The following is an 18,515-nucleotide window of genomic DNA, read 5'->3' on the forward strand; positions in this document are numbered from 1 at the left end:
ATAGAACATAGATGAACATTTGAGTAAATATTCAGCTAATGCTTGTTAAAGAAAAAATTTGACGATGTTTAAAATTTGGTTTTAAAGATATATTTTCTATCCCGTGTTCTCTAGCCCTTTTCACATAAATAGCTAAACGAGACTTAGTAACATTATACCTCTCCGAAACTTTTCGCAAGCTACCAATATTATTTAAGACATCCTCTACAGCTCTTCTTAGATCTCCTTCAGGGAATTCCCTGTCGGTTTTCTTTTTATACTCTCTCACCATCTGAAATAAAAAAATAAATAAAAAAATAAAAACATTCTGGGGATACAATGGACATCCGTCCATTGTATCCCCCATTGACCCTAAATTATTAGTAAAATTATTCTTTTTCCTAGAAAACTAAACAAGCAATTTCAATTATTTGTTTCTTATAACCATATTCTATAATGCACATCACCACTAAAATAATTAGATATTAAAAAGTGTTGCATAGAAAATAATAAAGGGTTACATTACTTACCGTAAAAGTTACAAACAGACTGGCTGAAACAGGAAAATATCGATAAAAATAACCACACTCAATGCTTGCTACCTTGCGAATGCCAAACGATTGTTCGGTAGTTATTGCATTAATTTACCATATGAGGGCGCTTCAAATACATATTAAGCGGGAGTTTTAAACATGTCCATTCTATCCTGGTGTCCATTGTATCCTCGGTCTCCCCTATTACCCACGAAAAATTTCGAAAAAATGATTTGTATTTTTTTCTAAATTAACTGTAACTCTGATAACTTTTTGTTTCAAATAAAAGTTCTCAGGAATTTTACGAGGTATCCGCATGTCAAAATAAATCGGTTTTGGCTATTATAGAATCTAAGAAAATTGAAAAAAACTGTAAAACTTAAATATCGAATTATCAAGAGCCCTATGGAAAAATGTAAATTTTTTATTTTTTTATCCTGCAATACTTCAGAGTACCTTTAAAAAAGGTTGTTACCAATTTGACTCTAAAATGAACAGAAACCCTATTTCTTTGCAATTTTCAATTTTCGAACAAAATCCGGGGTCAAAATGACCATTTTTTCAAAATATGCTCCGAATTTAAAATTTCTTTTTTCTGGTTAAAGACCATTCAGAAACTAGTAAAAAAGCTTCATTACAAATTTTTCCACCATTCATACGTGTCACAATCTAAAGAGAAAGATCAGGTCCCATAAAAAGCAATGTATTAGGATAGGAAAAAGTGGTTTGTTTCTTGATTTTTAATTTTTATTTTAAAAGGCAATTATAACAAAATTAAAAAAAATTAAAGGAAAAAAAACGAATAAAAAAATTTATCAACTTATTGAATTGAAGCTATAAAAGCTGTGATATCAGTATTATAGTAAAATAATACAAAAAATACACCTTTTTTTTGACACCGCATCAATGTCCTTTTTTTCTAAATTGATAAACTATTAATATACATTTATTACCAATTTAGCAACCTCCACTAAAAGAACCCTAAGTAAAATAAAACTATTATTACTATTTTTTTTTTCCAGGTATTTATACCTTGTCCTAACCTTGCGGCTTTTACTATTATTATAAATATTATCTTTCTTGTAAATGTTCTTAAACCTTAAAACACCCTGTAGATTAATATTACTTTTATTATAAATGATATTCGCCGTATTAATGCACTTAAACTTTAAAACACTCTGTAGATTAATATTACTATTATTATTGATAATATTTTCCTTATTTATGCCCTCAAACTTAAAACCCCTCGTATAATTCTATTTCTATACTATTTTATCCTCATAAATGTTCCGTAATATCTATAGCCTCTGTATATTTCAAATATATATTTATTAATATTTATATTCATTTTATTTATCCTAGTAATTTATCAAAAAATCGTTCAAAATTGTCCCCATAATACTAATAATTCATTAATAAAATAACTCATGACGTCACGAGACGAACACGACGCGTTTATAATTGTTGCCAGCCATCTTCCATCCTTCTCTCAAACCGCTTTTCCTTCTCTAACTCGTAGCGCAAACGGGCCGAATTTCCCGCCACGATACCGAAAACCCCGCGATTACGTCATCTGGCCATGTGCGACTCGATAGCGACGTCCCTATGCTTTAAAATTGGGTGCTGGACCGCTAACTATATTGTACCATGCGTTGGCTCCCGTGGTGTCGACGGTATGACTGGTTGATTGGAACGGCTTATTTTTTGGGGTTTTTCTTAAATAACACCGCGTTGTGGAAAAACGGTAATATTTGAAGAAAAACGGTTTTTAGTTGATTATAGCCAGATAGTGACCAGGTGATTTCAGAAAAAAAATGGTTTTCGTAGGTGTCATAGGTATGCCGGTATAAAGCGTCAAAGTTAAAAAAAGGTGTAGAGCAAAAACTACTCTACGTAGAAGGTTGTAGAGTATGTCGAAAAATAGGATTTAAAAAGTTCTTAAAACGCTGAAAGTTTGAACAGTGCCGCCAATAAAGAGTTATTAAGAAAAGTAGAAAAAATCGGTCAAAAAAAGGCTCAAAAAGGGGTTTATATTTGTTAACACAGCTCACCCTGTATAATACGTAGCGTCATGAATAATACCTCAATTTAATCCTAAAGGATTAAGCTTTCAAACGGTGTTAACAAAAAAAATTAAAAAAATTTTTTAGAAGTAGAAAAAAATTTATTTCTCGAAAAATTCACTTTTTTTTTTTCGAAAAAAAAAAATTAAGTTTGAGCTCATTTATCTCGGAAGCAGTTGCTTTTTGAAAAAAATTGTTTTAACAAAAAAGATAGCTACATTCACGTAGAAAAGGGCTGTTTTATTCGCATCATCATGAAGGTCACCGTTAAGGCCCCACAAATGTTTAAGTCAGCGAGGTACCGCGCAAAAAGTTCAATTTTCATTCACAGAAAAATCCCACTTTTAGAGAGTTTATCTTAAAAAGCTTTCTTTCTGCACTGCCTTTCATGGAGGGCTTTGACGTCAATGAGTTTCAGAAAATTCGGTTCAGTCACTTTTCCCCCACCGATCATAGACCCTGTTTTCGCGAAAAAAGCAGTTTTTTGTTAAAAAAATTTACATCATCACGTAGCCTTAACCTTCCCACATAAAACTGTGAAACCCAGAAAAAAAATTCGCCATAGAAGCAAAGTTATTAACGTTTATGTGACGCAGGGTCCGAAAATTCCTCAATTTAGCAGGATGCGTTCTTACAATACGCGAATTGTAACAATAATAAACAATAAATATTTATATCAATTTATTGATATTTTTTTAGAGTAGAAGCATTATATTTCTTAGTATTAGTTTTATTTATTTTATATTAATGTCTCATATACATTAACAGTTAAGACATCCAAACCAAATAAAAATGCAGAAAATAATAAATTATCAAAAGAGCGAATAGATTTGCAGAAAATACAGTGAAGAACGTAAAGGTGAGGTTGCGCGGATATTTTTTTTATATTGATTTTTAATTAGTTTGGGTTTATTTCTGTGTGAAAAAAAATATGAGTGAGGTTATGTTTAAGCCAGTAACTTTTTTGTTTATTGTATTTCCTCTTGATCTGATCTTTAAAATGTATGAGATCGGATTTAGTTAGTTTAGTATTTAGACTCAAAAGTTTTGAAAACTTAGACAAATGGGTGTTTTCATGGTTTAGGTCAGTCTCCAAAGCGTATGCAATACCGATGAAAGGTATAGCTAATATTTACTAATATTTAGACTCTGACAGCTGTTAGACATGACGTCATTCGAGCGCAACCATTTGATGACGTAACGCTTAAGACATTAACCGATTCCAAGCGGTCTACCGGTAATTACCGTTCCTAAATGGTATTAACCAAACACGTCCAAGCCGTTATAGTTATAATCGCTTGAGATACGTGACGTCACCAATTAGCCCTTTATACGTCATCAATTTGGAACAGTAATTACCTACGTCCGGAGCTGTTTTCTAAACGTCAAATGTCAAAGATATGGAAATAAGTGCGGGAAAAAACAAACAACAAATTATTTCCTTTTTAAAAATGACACAAAATTTATTATGGCTAATAAGTTTTCTTTTTTGATATTTATGTTTAAGAACTAATAACATATAATATTACTGGCGTCTGGGGTATTATTTAAAAACAAACAAAATTATGATAGTAACAGCTGACAAATTACGAAGTTACATCAACCAAACACGTCCAAGCGGACACGATTGGTTATGTTATAAAGGGACTGTTCAAGGTGAACCAAGGGCTTAACCGCGGTTAAAACCGATAGATCGCTTGGAATCGGTTATTGTAAGGCAATTGACGCTTACTCGCTAAAATATGGCTCTAGACTCTGACAGCTGTGCCATTCGAGCGAAGCCATATGATGACGTAACACTTAAGATACCGTAAAGGCCGATTTACACGATGCCAGTAACTGGCGCCAGTCTCACTGGCACGCCAGCGCTGGTATCGTATAGACACTATTCTGTGCCAGTCCAGTGCTAGCCGACTGCACTGGCGAGAATAGAGGGTTCGCCTATTTTTCATGCCAGTCGATTTCACCTCCATGCTCCGCAACACCCGCGCCAGTGTTTAGGCAGCGCCTAAACACGTTGCCTAGGTAGTCAGTAGCATATTTAGGAAGGAAGGCTGTCTTGAAAGTTGAATTATTTAGTTTATTTTTTGTAATTATTTCTGGGTGATTTTGAAAAAATGGTCCGTAAGTTTAGTGCATATGAAACTTTAAAGCTTGTGCAACTGTATAGAGAGCATGAATGCCTATGGCATATTCGATGCCAGGAATAAAAAAACAAACAAAACCGAACATCGGCTCTTCAACAAATTCGGACCGAAATTGGTATCGAAGGTATTACGATTGAGGACATAAAAAATAAGATAAAAAGTATTAGAAATACTTGCGCTGGGGGAAATGTCTATATACAAAGAGTAACATGGTTTGAGGAATTAAATTCCTTTATCAAAAATGTGGCAGTAAGACGAAGAACAACGGTAAGAAAAATAATATGTATATTTATAAGTTTAGTTTAACATTATTTACTATTTTTATAATACTATATGTGACCAAATTGCCACGGAACACTACCGTCGTCCATAAAAAAATTCTTATATTCATCTCTTTTTTCTCTAGCAATATTTGCTGAATGATTACTTCCTTGATTCGAGATACTTTTTAAGGGAGTTATTTCATACCTCCGTAAGCCTGGTATAATATTTCCATCTTGATCTTCCCTATCTATACAAGTTGCAGTGATATAGGATTTTGATTTTTTTCTTAGCCAGTTATGTAGTGCACAAGTTGCAAAAATGATTGCATCTACCGTATTCAAGTTAGTCGGTATTGTCTTTTCAAAAATACGAAACCTACTGACTAAAATCCCAAAAGCGTTTTCGACTATACGTCTGGCACGTGATAGCCTGTAATTAAATATTTTTTCTTCAGCACTGAGGTTAACGCCTAGATATGGCTTTAATAAATATGTCTTAAGCGGAAATGCTGCATCTCCTACAATAACTCCATCTTCAGGTTACAGGCCATTTTCTAGTTGCTCGTGAATTGAACAGTTTTTGAAAACACCACCATAAGATGCATTGCCACTTGCGCCAACGTTTATGTATGAAAAACAGTAGTTGTGATCATCAATAGCTAACAATATGAAGCTACTTGTTTTTTATAGTTAAAAAATTCACTTCCACTATTAGAGGGAGCTCTAATTTCTACATGTTTTCCATCTTTTGAGCCATAACACGTTGTAAAATTCCATTTTGTATTAAAGCCCGCCTCAATGGTTTTCCATTCCTCTTCTGTCTTTGGCATCTAAAAAATGAAATAACATGATTAGATATTTTTTCTTTTTGTAACCTATTGAAATTACAGTTTTGTTAATATATTTTGTTCTTTTATTTGCAGGATAACATAGAAAATGTCGAAGAAAACCCTATCAACGACATGGAACGTTCAGTTTCACCAAGCTCGGAAAATAGGTGTCAGGTTGCTCCGGCAGTAACATCGTTGACATATTTAGCTACAGGAATGTCTTACCGAAGCATAAGTCACTTTTATCGTGTTTCCTAATCTGCTATATCACAGTTAATACCAGAAGTGTGTCGGGCAATTTTTAGAGCATTAAAACAATTTATTAAGGTAAATTTATTATTAAGGTATGTTTAATATATTCGGAATAATTTACATTACATATTTCTCAAAGCAGTCGCTATTATATCACTGGCTTGTGTGCTTTCGTCCAGGCTATCATTGTGATATGAAATTGGGGAAAAATCATCGTTGTAGTGAGAAGCCGAAGAAGAACTTGTAGTGCCTGTTGGACTGATTTCTGGTGGGGGACAGTATAATGCTGGCTGGTAGCTCGTCTGCTAATACTGGACGCTGGTATACGCTTGAGAGGGCATGTTTGATTGCACCGGTTGCTGAATATTCAAATATACGGAATTAGGTTTCTTGGCTTTTATATCAGTAAGTCTGCATTGAGTTAATATGATAGATATGCTAGATAAATTTTGAGTTACCTCCTTGCCTAAGGCATATGGTATAATTATTGTTTCTTCTTTAAAAGCAAAACAAGCATTTACAATTTTCCTAAATCTGTACACTGTTTGGTCCCCTAAAATGAACATCTTCTTAGTCTTACCAGTATTATTAATTTCTGAAAAAAATATTCTGTAGAGGTTTGCATCCCCTTATGGCTAGTAGAAGGATCGCCAGTTTGTACAGCGACATTTTGCACCTTAATGTTAGTTTGCCGCTTGCGTAGCTCTCGTTTCCACTTCTAGCCGATTAGTTTGGGTGAAGCTATCTACACTACAGTATCTCGCGGAGTAAAGGCCTTAAGTTTCTCAGAGAGATCTGCAACCAGTGCAGTGAGATTTGTTTATGACCGTGTAGCTACTAAAACTTTTTATGCAGCTAGGATGGAAAACGCATTTACATGTGACACATGTCAGATTGTTTTAAGCTTTCCCTTTACAACATTTAAAATTCAATGTCATGATTGTCTAATTGCCAAGAAAAATCTTCGGACAAAATCTTCGGAAACTGAAGCACGATAAACAATAGAGTTATTTTGTCTTAATGCTAAAATTTCACTTTTAACTCCCTTAGTCCATTTAGTCGACCATCTCCCAGTCTATGATCCGTCCATGAGCAATGATCCAGACAGCAATGATCCGTCAAACTAAAAATTAGGGTTCTCATTCAATCTTGGTCTATCTGACCCCAAATTTCCACCAATCTCAAATAAAGGTGATTTAAAATGTGTGGGGGTCTTGGTGTCTGGGAACTGTCGCAGTCATCTCTTCATGACATCCCACATGTACTCTATTGGATTCATATCCGGGCCTCTAAGTAAATTACTACCATGCATCCATGGATGGATGGTAGTAATGCATCGTGGATTACTAGCTTGCCACGTGCGGTCGTGCATAAGCAGCAAATTATCTCTAACATAGAGTGGCAAATAGGACTACCTGATCTTCTGAAATGTACTTCTGTGCAGTAAGCCGTCCTCTATCTACAAGTACTAATTCTGTGCGGACCTCAATATTAATATCGCCTCACACCATTACTGACCCGCCACCATAACTTTAACGGTTCCCACTATATTGAACTGCGCATATCGTTCTCCTGGCCTTCAGTAAACTATTATGTCTATCGCCAGAAAAAATACAGTAACTAGATTCATCGCTAGACATAATCTGTGCCCAATCTTAATTTTCCCAACCAACGTGTTCACAAGCGAATTTTAGTCTTTGTTTACTAGTACCTGCTCTAGCATAACGCAAAGACTAATATTGGACTCCGCTAGCCTTCTTAGGATTGTGTTTTGACTTATTCTAAAATTTTAATGCTCCAGGAACTCAATCTGTAAAGAAGTGCTATTCACAAACCATTGCCTCAAGGTATCAATTCGTAGAAATCGATCTTTAGCAAAGGTTTTAACTGTTCCTTAATCCTGGCCTGGTTTTCTAATGTTGCTACCAGTTTGTGCAAACCCACTCAAAACCCTAAAGATGGTTCACATTAAATCTTTCAGCAAGCTGAATTTGGGTATATCCTTCTTTGTGAAGAGTAACCACTTTAACATAGTCAGCTTCTGACAAATTGCCGTTTTCTCGTTGTGGCGGATTCCTCTTACAAGAACTCAATATGTAAAGTTAAAATCACGTCGAATATCGAGACTCTACTGAAGTAACACGCATGAAATTCTGAATGAAGGTAGATCAACATAAAGACAATTCATGGAAAATCAATCGTCAATAGTCCAGTTCTAATAATACATGTACTTTTATGGTTTCATAAATAAAAAATATTTGAAATAAAACAATTTTGAAAAATATGAGGTAATTTTGGAGCGTTTTTTAGTTTGTTACTATTTTTTTTTGATGGTATAGATGGTTAAAAATATATGTTTTTTTTTTCATTAACATAATGGTGAAATTTTTTTAGCATCTTTTTTATTAAGGTGTGTTTGTTACCTGTTTCTTATAATGTTTTTATCACTTAAAACGAAAAAAGGCATGTAATTTTTCCTGAAAATCCAGAAATTATTAAGATTTTAAATAAGCAAAGAAATTTAAGTAAAAATTACTTCATACCTGCAATAATACCATATTCATATATAAAAGGTCTTATTAATGCCATGCTTACAGTTTAGAGTATTTAATTTAAAATGTATTGTAACTATTTATGCGTTTTAAAACCCTCTGTTAAATTTGTTTCATTTCACCTTAAAATAAAGTATTTAAAAGACAAACTAGTCCTGTTCTTTTTTATTTAGAATTTACTCGCATACCTATGATGCTAATTTATAATTATATCTAAATATATATATATATATATTAGCATTATAGGTAATGTTAATGCATCAACTTCTGTAATTCTGTGAATGACATCAATTATTGCGCAATAGATCAGCTTTAAATTTCCCGGCAAAATCGACACAATTTAATCGCCCCGTCTTTGTCAACAACGTCAATAGAGCTGTCAATGGAATTTCTGTCTGATCAAAAAAGAAAAACGGCTGGCATATTAGCGAATCACATTGTTGCGCCAAAATTCGACATGCGACCTTTACTTAAACATGTTGGAAATTGTAGTAGAACCACTGATCCTTGAAATGATTGTAGACAATCTTCATGAATTTGAGTTTTTCAACAAGATGGGGCGCCGCCTCACTTTAGCATAAATGTTAGAGAATATTGACTAATACTTATCGGTGGATTGGTCGTGGAGAGCCTACCGAGTGGCCCGCCAGGTCACCTGATCTTACACCTCTGGACTTTTTTTATGGGGTTACTTGAAATAAGTTTACTAGTCCTAACCAGAACCTATCTTCGATGTATGTCAAAGAATAATTGATGCATGTCGCAATATTGATTGCCACTTTCCAAAATGTTCGTGAAGAGTTCTCTGTTAATGGTGCACATTTTCAACATCTTTGTAGTGACATAGTTACATCTCTGTGTTACCTAAAGTTTAATTATTTTAAATGGAAATAAAAATGCTAAAAATAAAATTTTCTACCATTTTGCTATGGGTAGAAGTAATAACTTAATATTCTAGGACCATTAAGCATTCAGTGAGAGCTTTTAAGCGATGTAAAAACTATTTAATTTTTAAAATGGGATCCCGCCACCATTTTGAAGTTTTGCAAATTGAGCTAGGGACCAAAAAATAATATTTATGTTGCTAATGTGTGTCCAATTTCAAATTTTTATATAAACGCATTTAAAAAATAAGAGGGAAGGAGGACACGTACATCATCATTACCCACATAGAATCGCAATTTCAAAATGATTATTATGATGTGTGTTAAATAATGAAAATTAAAGTGTTACTCTAAAAGCCTGGTTAGAGTGCAAATCCGTTCCTGTTTACGCTTCCATTCGACGACTGACATAAATACTATCTTATATTATTATAAAAAGACTTTTTTTTTATGGTAAACACAAGCACAAAAGGAAAGTCCTATGTCACTCTTGGAGTGGTGCTTGCGCGAAGATATTTGTGGGCATTTATCTTGAATCGCTGCAGGTTGTATGCGTCGGGAAATATGTGAGGTGGAAGCCCGTTCCACAAAGAAGATGTTCTCCAGATGAATGAGTCCCGATACAGCGACGTTCTTGGGGTAGGCAGATGGACTCGATGTTGATGAGCCGCCACTGCTAGACGCGTCCTTCTTGCCGGAACAGACCTGGGTGGAATCAGGCCTGCCAGCTCAGAGGAGCACTTACCGTGATAATAACGGTAGAATAAACAGAGATCAGCCACCGTTCTCCTGTGCTCCAGACTATCCAGACTCTTTGTCAGTTCTGGTTTCTCGATAAGACGAATAGCTCTCTTCTGTATAGAATCTAGCAGCTTTAAACTATGCTTGGGTGCAGAGCTCCAGACATGCGAGCAATACTCGAGGGAAGGGCGTATTTGAGCCTTATAAAGAGTCAGCAGCTGTTCCGGTGTATACAGTTTTTTCGTTTTGAAAAGCACTCCGAGTTTTTTGGAAGCTGCCCTGGCGATCTCGGTAACGTGGTCATGCCAGGACACACTGTTGGTGACTTCGACTCCTAGAAGATGTAAAGATGATTTCATTGGCAATGTTTTCCCTGCCATAACCAGCTCCGGGACATCAACATTAGTCTTCATCGTAAATACTGCAGCCTGCGTTTTTTTAGCGTTAAAATTGACCAGATTGTTACCGCCCCACTCCAAGATTGCTCTAATATCGTTGTTGGTTGAAGCTACTTGTTGCTGCCTAAGATTCTGAGAAGTTGCGGCTGTCGTTGGTTTGGCGGACTTAAATGTGGAAATAAGTGTGCTATCGTCCGCAAAGCTGTAAATTGGATTGACAGTGGTTCCTAGCAAATCGTTGATATATATCAAGAAAAGGGTGGGGGATAGAATGCATCCTTGAGGGACTCCAGCGTTAATGTTAAATTTGTCGGAGAGGTGTCCATCGACGGCTACTTGGATTGTTCGTTGTTCAAGAAAACTTTTGATCCAATTCAATAATGAGTTTTGTATGCCGATTGAGGAGAGCTTAGTTAGTAGTCCCTCATGCCACACTCTGTCAAATGCCTTGGAAATGTCAAAAGCGACTGAGCGGGACTCGCCATGCTTCTCCATAGCCTCCGTCCACAAGTGTGTGACGTAAGCCAGAAGATCGCCGGTGGATCTAAGCTTTCGGAAGCCGTATTGATGGTCGCTGATTAGTCCAGATGATTCCAGATATCTTAACAGTTGTTGGTTGACTGCTTTCTCCATAATCTTTGATATTACTGGAACTAGTGCAATCGGGCGGTAATTGGACGGCATCGTCTTCTTACCCTTTTTGGGTACAGCTTGCACTTGAGCAGTTTTCCAGCTTGTTGGAAATGAGCCCTGTTTATACGATGCCCTGAACAGTCTACATAAGGGAGGAGTCAATTCGTCTGCACAACGTTTTAGTACTAGGGCTGGAATTCCATCGGGTCCAGAAGCTTTGTTGGTGTCTACGCTTTTAAGAATTTTATTTATAATTTGTTGGGAAAACGAAATTTCTCCCATCGATGAATTCACCCTTGGCAAATATGGCGGTGTTTTGCCTTGCGAGTGCAGAGTAGAATTGGACGCGAAGAGTTTACCCAGTAAGTTGGCTTTTTCCCTTGCTGTTACCGCGATAGAACCATCATCTGCTGTTAGGGGTGGCGAGGCCGACTTAGCAAATCCTTGACTAACGGCTTTCGATACCGACCAGAAAGATCTTGTTCCATTTGGGCAGTTTAGCAATTTGTTTTTGATCCTGTTGTTGTGACTCTCTTTGCATTCATCAATAATTCGCTTGCAGCTATTTCTGGAGGTTAAAAAGTTCCTCCAATTTTCGGAGGAAGGATTGAAAGGCCTTTCAATGTTCTAAGAAGGAAACTTTCTATATTTATTTTTGACTTTAAAAAGCGGTATTAAAATATCCTTTTTGCATAAGAGTACTAAAAAGTTTTAAAAAATAAATTAACACAACGATGTAGTATTTCCTCCAAGCGGTCACACATCTGTACTAACCACGCTGCTTAACTTCGGTGATCAGACGAAAACCGGGTATTCAGTGGGGTCTGTCCGTTGAATGTAAACAATTTTATTTTGCTGCATGACTCACATTTTTTTTTCCAAAATTTCATTCTTTTAATTTACGTTGTAAATACGTTATGATATTGAGGATCAATAAAAAAAAATTTGGATTATAATATTTTTTTATGTTTTATTTGAATTAAGTTTAAGACTTTCAGGTCTATTAGGTCAGTATTATACCTTTGCAGATAATACAGTATGGGTTTACACAATAGTGATGTTAATAGGCTGGATAATTTAGTAACTAGCCACTTAGATACTATAGCTGGTGGTTAAATATAAATTAAAACAAAATATATGGTATTTAAACAAAGAAACAGTTATAAATAATTTTAAAATAAGTATATTAATACCAAAGTTTACTGAATAAAATACAAGTTGCTTCACAGGGCTCCACGCGCCGGATTACCTATTCACCGCCCCTCACTTCATTTGCCGGGCGACGCTCCTACAATCGAATCTGTTGGGTTACACAGTGAGTACTCAGTGGACTGGCAAATTATTATAATCTATTATATAAGAATACTATAATAAAATATAATTATTAAAAAAAAATTTAACCATTTAGTTCTTGAATTACGTAACCTTTGATAATGTAACATTTATTTAGTTTGGTGGCTATAAAAACAAATAATTTATAGTATTATCAATTTACATATTTTTCCCAAGTAGGTACATTAAATAATAATTTTATGCCAGATAATAAAGTTATTATAAAATCGTGCTCCGTCTTCCCCTACAGTTCGAATTAGACGAAACTCGTAAAATAATAGCTATTTTTTACCCGAATTCCCCTTTACATTTTTTGCTACTACCCAGTCGGCGAGGAGCTCGGCGGCCTGCCTTTGAGATCGAAAGATAAAAGGTTTTTCGCCGAGTGAAGCAACTTGTATTTTATTCAGTAAACTTTGTTAATACTTATCTTAAATAACTTAACTTATTTATTAAAAACTGGATTACAGAATGTGTAAAGTTGTAAATATTTAGAGCTTGTCCTTGATAAAAACTAACATCGCTTCAACCTATCGATCATATAAAAAAAAAATACATAAGTTTCTATTATTGGGACCGTTTGTAGATGCAGAACAATTTTTAAAGTTTTTATCATGAGGTACACATATTATCCTGAGGCTGCGTTCACGAAGTAATAGGCGGCACACAGAAGGAAGCTTCTCATCTCTTTCTTTGAAGAATTTCTTGGTTTGTTTATTACAAGTCGCAGGACCAGACTCAAAGATAGCAGGGATTGATTTGAGACAGGATTGCTTTATGCATGGACAATTCTATATAGCCTGTTCTAGAACAAGTTCACCAAAAAACTTAATAATTCTGGCACAAGAAGGCAAAACAAAAAATGTTGTTTACGAAGAAGTCCTTCAGTAGAACTTTTCTTTTATTTTCAAATTCCACGCGAGCAACACCTCGGGCACGCGTCGAGCACTACGACAACGTCAGCCAACAAAATATCGTAATTTTTCGGGAATTTTAAATATCATAATAATCAGGGTAAGTACCAGTTACTAGTGAGTTAAAAATAGAAGAGAAGACGTCGATTATTTTGACTGGGCACTTAGCAGGCCACTTTTATCATCATCCACATTCATTTTATTATTTTATTAACGCAAGTCTTTATAAGATAGAAAATCATAATTTTCAAATTCAAAAAATCGTAAACCAAAATAAAAACAAGGAAAAAGGAAAAATATGATTATTTCTTCTCTCCTTCTTTTTTATGTGATTTGGTTCCCATCCACTTTCAAACTTTTTTTTTCATTCTGGACATGCGTGATACAACAGAAACGTCGGCCGTTAGCAAATTTATAATTTACCTAATTTTATAAAGCGTTAACCGGAACGTAAATCGGAACCCGAATAGGAACGTTTTTGCACGATAACCAGGATTTCATAAAAATAAATTACACACTGTGATAAAAGTAGAATTTAAGCATTATACAAAAATAAAATTAAAGTTCTAAGGAAACCTAGGAGGCTATTTAATATCTACAGTTCCACTAATAAGACGGTTAGGAAAAGTATTTGTTAAAAATTCTTTTACCATAATCGCATATGAGCGTTCTATTTTCAACTGTCTTATTGAATAGACCGATCCCAAGTCTAAATCAGGGAGGATTTAAATGGTGGAAGAACTATGTTTAAATGAACTATGCAACTCAAGGTATTTTTGGGCATTTAAAGTATAATCAATAAAAATGACCCTAAAATATAGTCGCCCTAAATATCAGCACCAATATTCTCTGTTCAAATGTGTCTTGTGTCTGCTTCAAGAGGTCTAAAAAAATTTTTTTTCATACTTTTCAACAACATTTATTGTACAAGTATAAAAAATTTAAACTGAAACACATGAACAAATGTTTTACATTTCAAACAAGAATAACAAAAACTTTGTAAAACGATTAAAATATTACATACTTATATTATTCTAGTATATTAGTTTAGGTTTCTTGGGCGCAGAAGCAATCATTTGCGGATCAAGATTTTCCTGATTGTTATCCGCAGGAGAAGTTGTATCACCATGGTTTCCATCTGAACCTTCTTCATCCGCGATATCTTGTTCATCATTGTCTGCGATGGATTCATCAATTGCTTCTTCGCTTTCTAGAAATGTAAATAAAAGTATGGTGAATATGTAAAAAATAAAAACTATTAAAAAACATTTTGTTTTTAAAACAATAGTTTACTGAAAAAGATATTTGTAACCGTTCGCTTCCTCTATTTGTGCTTAGCTGAACATTATTTTCAAAGAAATCACGAATTTAAATTTTAAAAAGTTATAAATTAAGATCGGAAGACTAGCTATGTAAAGAGGTGCATTAGCATAATAATTGTTATCTAAAATATTTAATGTTAACTAAGCAAGTACGTAGCCAACCTTAGAAATATGATGTATACCATAATTAATCATACTCTCTTTTTTGTGGTTCTTATTTTGAATGTGTATTAATATTTCAAGCAATTTTAACTATATGTCTATACAGGGTGCCTCCGATTAAGTGTACTTTTGTTAAATGGAATCCCCTGTATATTTTTACATAAATCAAAAGATAATAATTTTCTTAATAAAAAAGTTTATTTACACTAATAGCCTAAATCTAAAAATAACAAAGTTATAGCGATATTAATAATTTTGTCAAATTTAGGCAAGTTGGCCTTGAACTTTTTGAGAGCAAAACAAATAAATCATTGTTTGAATAATAAAATGACAGTAGCCGTAGAGATTTTATTAAATAAAGAAATACCGACAGTTACATGTTAGCAAAGTTTATGATTTTTGTAAAATCTAAATTAGTAAAATGCCTTTTACCCATATTGAAAAATGTGATATGTTAGTACGTTACCTTGTATGTCGAAAAAATAGTGACAGAGCGCTAGAAGAGTACCGCCAGAGATTCCAGACTCGTAACTTGCCAAACCGTACATACTTTTTAATTCTCTACTGAAAATTTAGAAGTAACGAAAACGTGTTTAAAAGAACTAGAAAAAGGAACCAATTTATAGTAAGCGAGGATGTTGAAATTTATATTTTGGCATATTTTGAAGCTCATATGGAAAGCTCAACTAGAGATTTAGCAAGAGCTTACGGTGTGAGGTTAGTAACAATTTGACGGGTCTTAAAGAAACACAAATTTGTGCCATATAAGTATCGACCAGTACAAACTTTGTTGCCTGGCGATAACGAAAGAAGACTTGTTTTTTGCAACTGGTTATGTAATGCATATGAAGCTAATGATAATATTTTAAACCGTATAATTCGGAGCGATGAAGCTAATTTTTCAAACAAAGGTATGTTTAAACGTAAAAATGTACACTATTGGTCCCAAGAAAATCTTTTCTTTACTGATCCCAGAAATCCTCAAAATCAATTTAGTATAAACGTTTGGTGCGGTTAATAGGAAGCCAAGTAATAGGACCTGTGTTTTATGATGGCACTTTGACTGGAAGGAGATATGTTGATCTCATATTATCTGGAGCGCTGAAAGATTATTTGGATAATGTTAACTTGGAGAGTCGGCAACAAATCTATTTTCAACAGGATGGAGCACCTCCCCATCAACTAAATGATGTAAGAATATTACTTAATAGACTGTTTGACGATAAATGGATTGCGACACGTGGCCCGATTCGTTGGCCACCTAGGTCACCAGACCTAACCCCTCTAGATTTTTATTTTTTTGGTTACATAAAAAATGAAATGTATAAAATATACAGAACCGTTGATGAACGTCAAATACATATTAGGCAAATAATTGGATCAATAGATAGAAGATCAATCTTAAAAGCTACAAGGCGTGTGCTCAGAAATGTATTAAACAAGATGGCAATGTTTTTGCTCATTTATCGTAAATTAGTAGTTTTATTTGATGTTATTTATTTCAAAGCCAACTTGCCTAAATTTGACAAAATTTCTAATATCGCTACAACTTTGTTATTTTTAGGTTTAGGCTATTAGTGTAAATAAACTTTTTTATTAAAAAAATTATTATCTTTTGATTTATGTAAAAATATACAGAGGATTCCATTTAACAAAAGTAGATTTTTCACATTTTCTCGAAAGCGCGATGTTCAATTTTTTTTTGTGTTTTCATCAACAGAAAAAATCCTACTAGTTTGCTAATTTAACCGACCCTGTATCTTAAATATTAACAAAGATACCAATAGTGCCGACTTAATCGGAGGCACCGTGTATATATATATTCAATTTTTTTTTGATAACGCAATGTATAGTAATTTTAATTCTTGTATATCTGATGACTTAGGCATAGATAGTCAAGGATTATACCTTTGGTTTAAATTGTTTGTTAGGTTGTTGACAAAGTGTGTGTAAAACACGAGAAATACCCAACCAAAAATTTTGAAATTTGTTAGGAAAGTGTGTTAGGTAAACCGCGATCTACAGATTGATATTGAAATTAATCAAATTGATGTACGTAAAACTGTTCATTTGATTTGATTTAACTAATACAATAGTTCTGAACTATTCCAATGATTATAAACATTAAAAATTCTAAAAAGATTCCAATTGGGTCATTCTCTTGGTAACGATTTTTTATTCAATCTATTAAAATAACTGGTCAGGGGTCATTATCAGAATTTTTTAAATATTAGACGTTTTTGAAGGTTAGGCCTGACGTATATTATTTTAACGTTAACAACGTTAGCGTATTTCAGACTGTTAAGTTAATAATGTCTGAAACTGTAAAGAAATTTAAGTTTAAATGTGCTACCAAACTACATCACTAATTTTGTTGTGTAGCATGTTTTGATATCTTTCACTCTAGCTGCTCAGAAAGGGATTGTAGAGGTGACAAAAAAAATGTCGAAAATAAATCTTTTGGTCTAAAAAATGTTTTGAAGAAAAAGGAAATAATGATCAGTGTCTTCAATATGCTCAAACTAAAATGGATCTTGTTTTGAAATCAAATCATTCTTTAGAAGAAACAATTAAACAAAAAAGACTTGGACTTTAATAATGAAAGGGAAGCAAAAGATGACCTTATAGCCGAACTTAGAGAAGAGATTGATAGATTATCTCAGGAAATATATACAAGACAGTCTTATTCATTAAGACAACGGCGTAAAACACAACGCTTAGTAGAGCTAGCTTTGGAACAAGAATAAAAAATAGTTAAAACTTTAAATGAAAATAATTTGTATTTCCAACAAGATGGAGCTCTCCCAGACTATGCTTTGACAGATCGAGAGTGGCTTAATAAACAGCTTCTATGGATGTGGATTGAGAGGCGTAGTGCAATTGAATGGCCCGCACGCTTGCCAGACTTAACATCACTAGATTTTTTTCTTTGGAAGTATTTAATTAATGATTTAAAGAACCGAATTATTCGAGATATTAGCGAACAAACTTGCCAATGTTCTTGTTGCTTTAAACAGTCTCGCCAATATGCTCCGTTATTGGCGCTTTGGCATTTTAGGCACTTAATAAAATAAATTCTGTCAACTGATTAAATATATACCACTGAGTGGCAAATTGAATGCCTTTTAAAATGAAGTATCATACTAAAAGGATAGCCATACTAATAGGATAGCCATTCGATATAACAATGTATGATGTCGTTAAATATTTATTATTACCAGACATTTTAGCTCACTATTCGGTGGTACCGCAACCGATTTAATTTTTTTTGGCACTGTTGAATAGAAATTTTATTCACTATTTTGAAAAAGTAAGAAAATATTAACCCTTTTTTTAGGCTTCATGAAAGACCGACGCATTGTTGCAGGATCCTGTATATTAGAGGATATTTTTTATGGGTATCCCATATATTTATATATTTATTTATATAATATTATATATATAATATTATATATATATATATATATAAATATATATATATATCATCATCATTGTTTCCTTCTAATTAGA

The 18,515-nt window shown here is 33.8% G+C and overlaps 1 protein-coding gene across 1 annotated transcript in view; it reads right to left on the bottom strand.

Moving 5' to 3' along the window:
• Window positions 1-14,414: 14,414 nt before the first annotated feature.
• Window positions 14,415-18,515, bottom strand: part of LOC126746070 (Fanconi anemia group I protein) — a 238,121-nt gene continuing 234,020 nt past the window's right edge. Inside the window, exon 20 of the mRNA XM_050454171.1 lies at window positions 14,415-14,731. Within this exon, the coding sequence (XP_050310128.1) occupies window positions 14,556-14,731 (176 nt within the window). The 3' untranslated portion in view covers window positions 14,415-14,555. The remainder of the gene's footprint in view (window positions 14,732-18,515) is intronic.

The sequence above is a fragment of the Anthonomus grandis genome, chromosome 17 (assembly GCF_022605725.1).
Source record: "Anthonomus grandis grandis chromosome 17, icAntGran1.3, whole genome shotgun sequence".
Classification (NCBI taxonomy): Eukaryota; Metazoa; Arthropoda; class Insecta; order Coleoptera; family Curculionidae; genus Anthonomus; species Anthonomus grandis.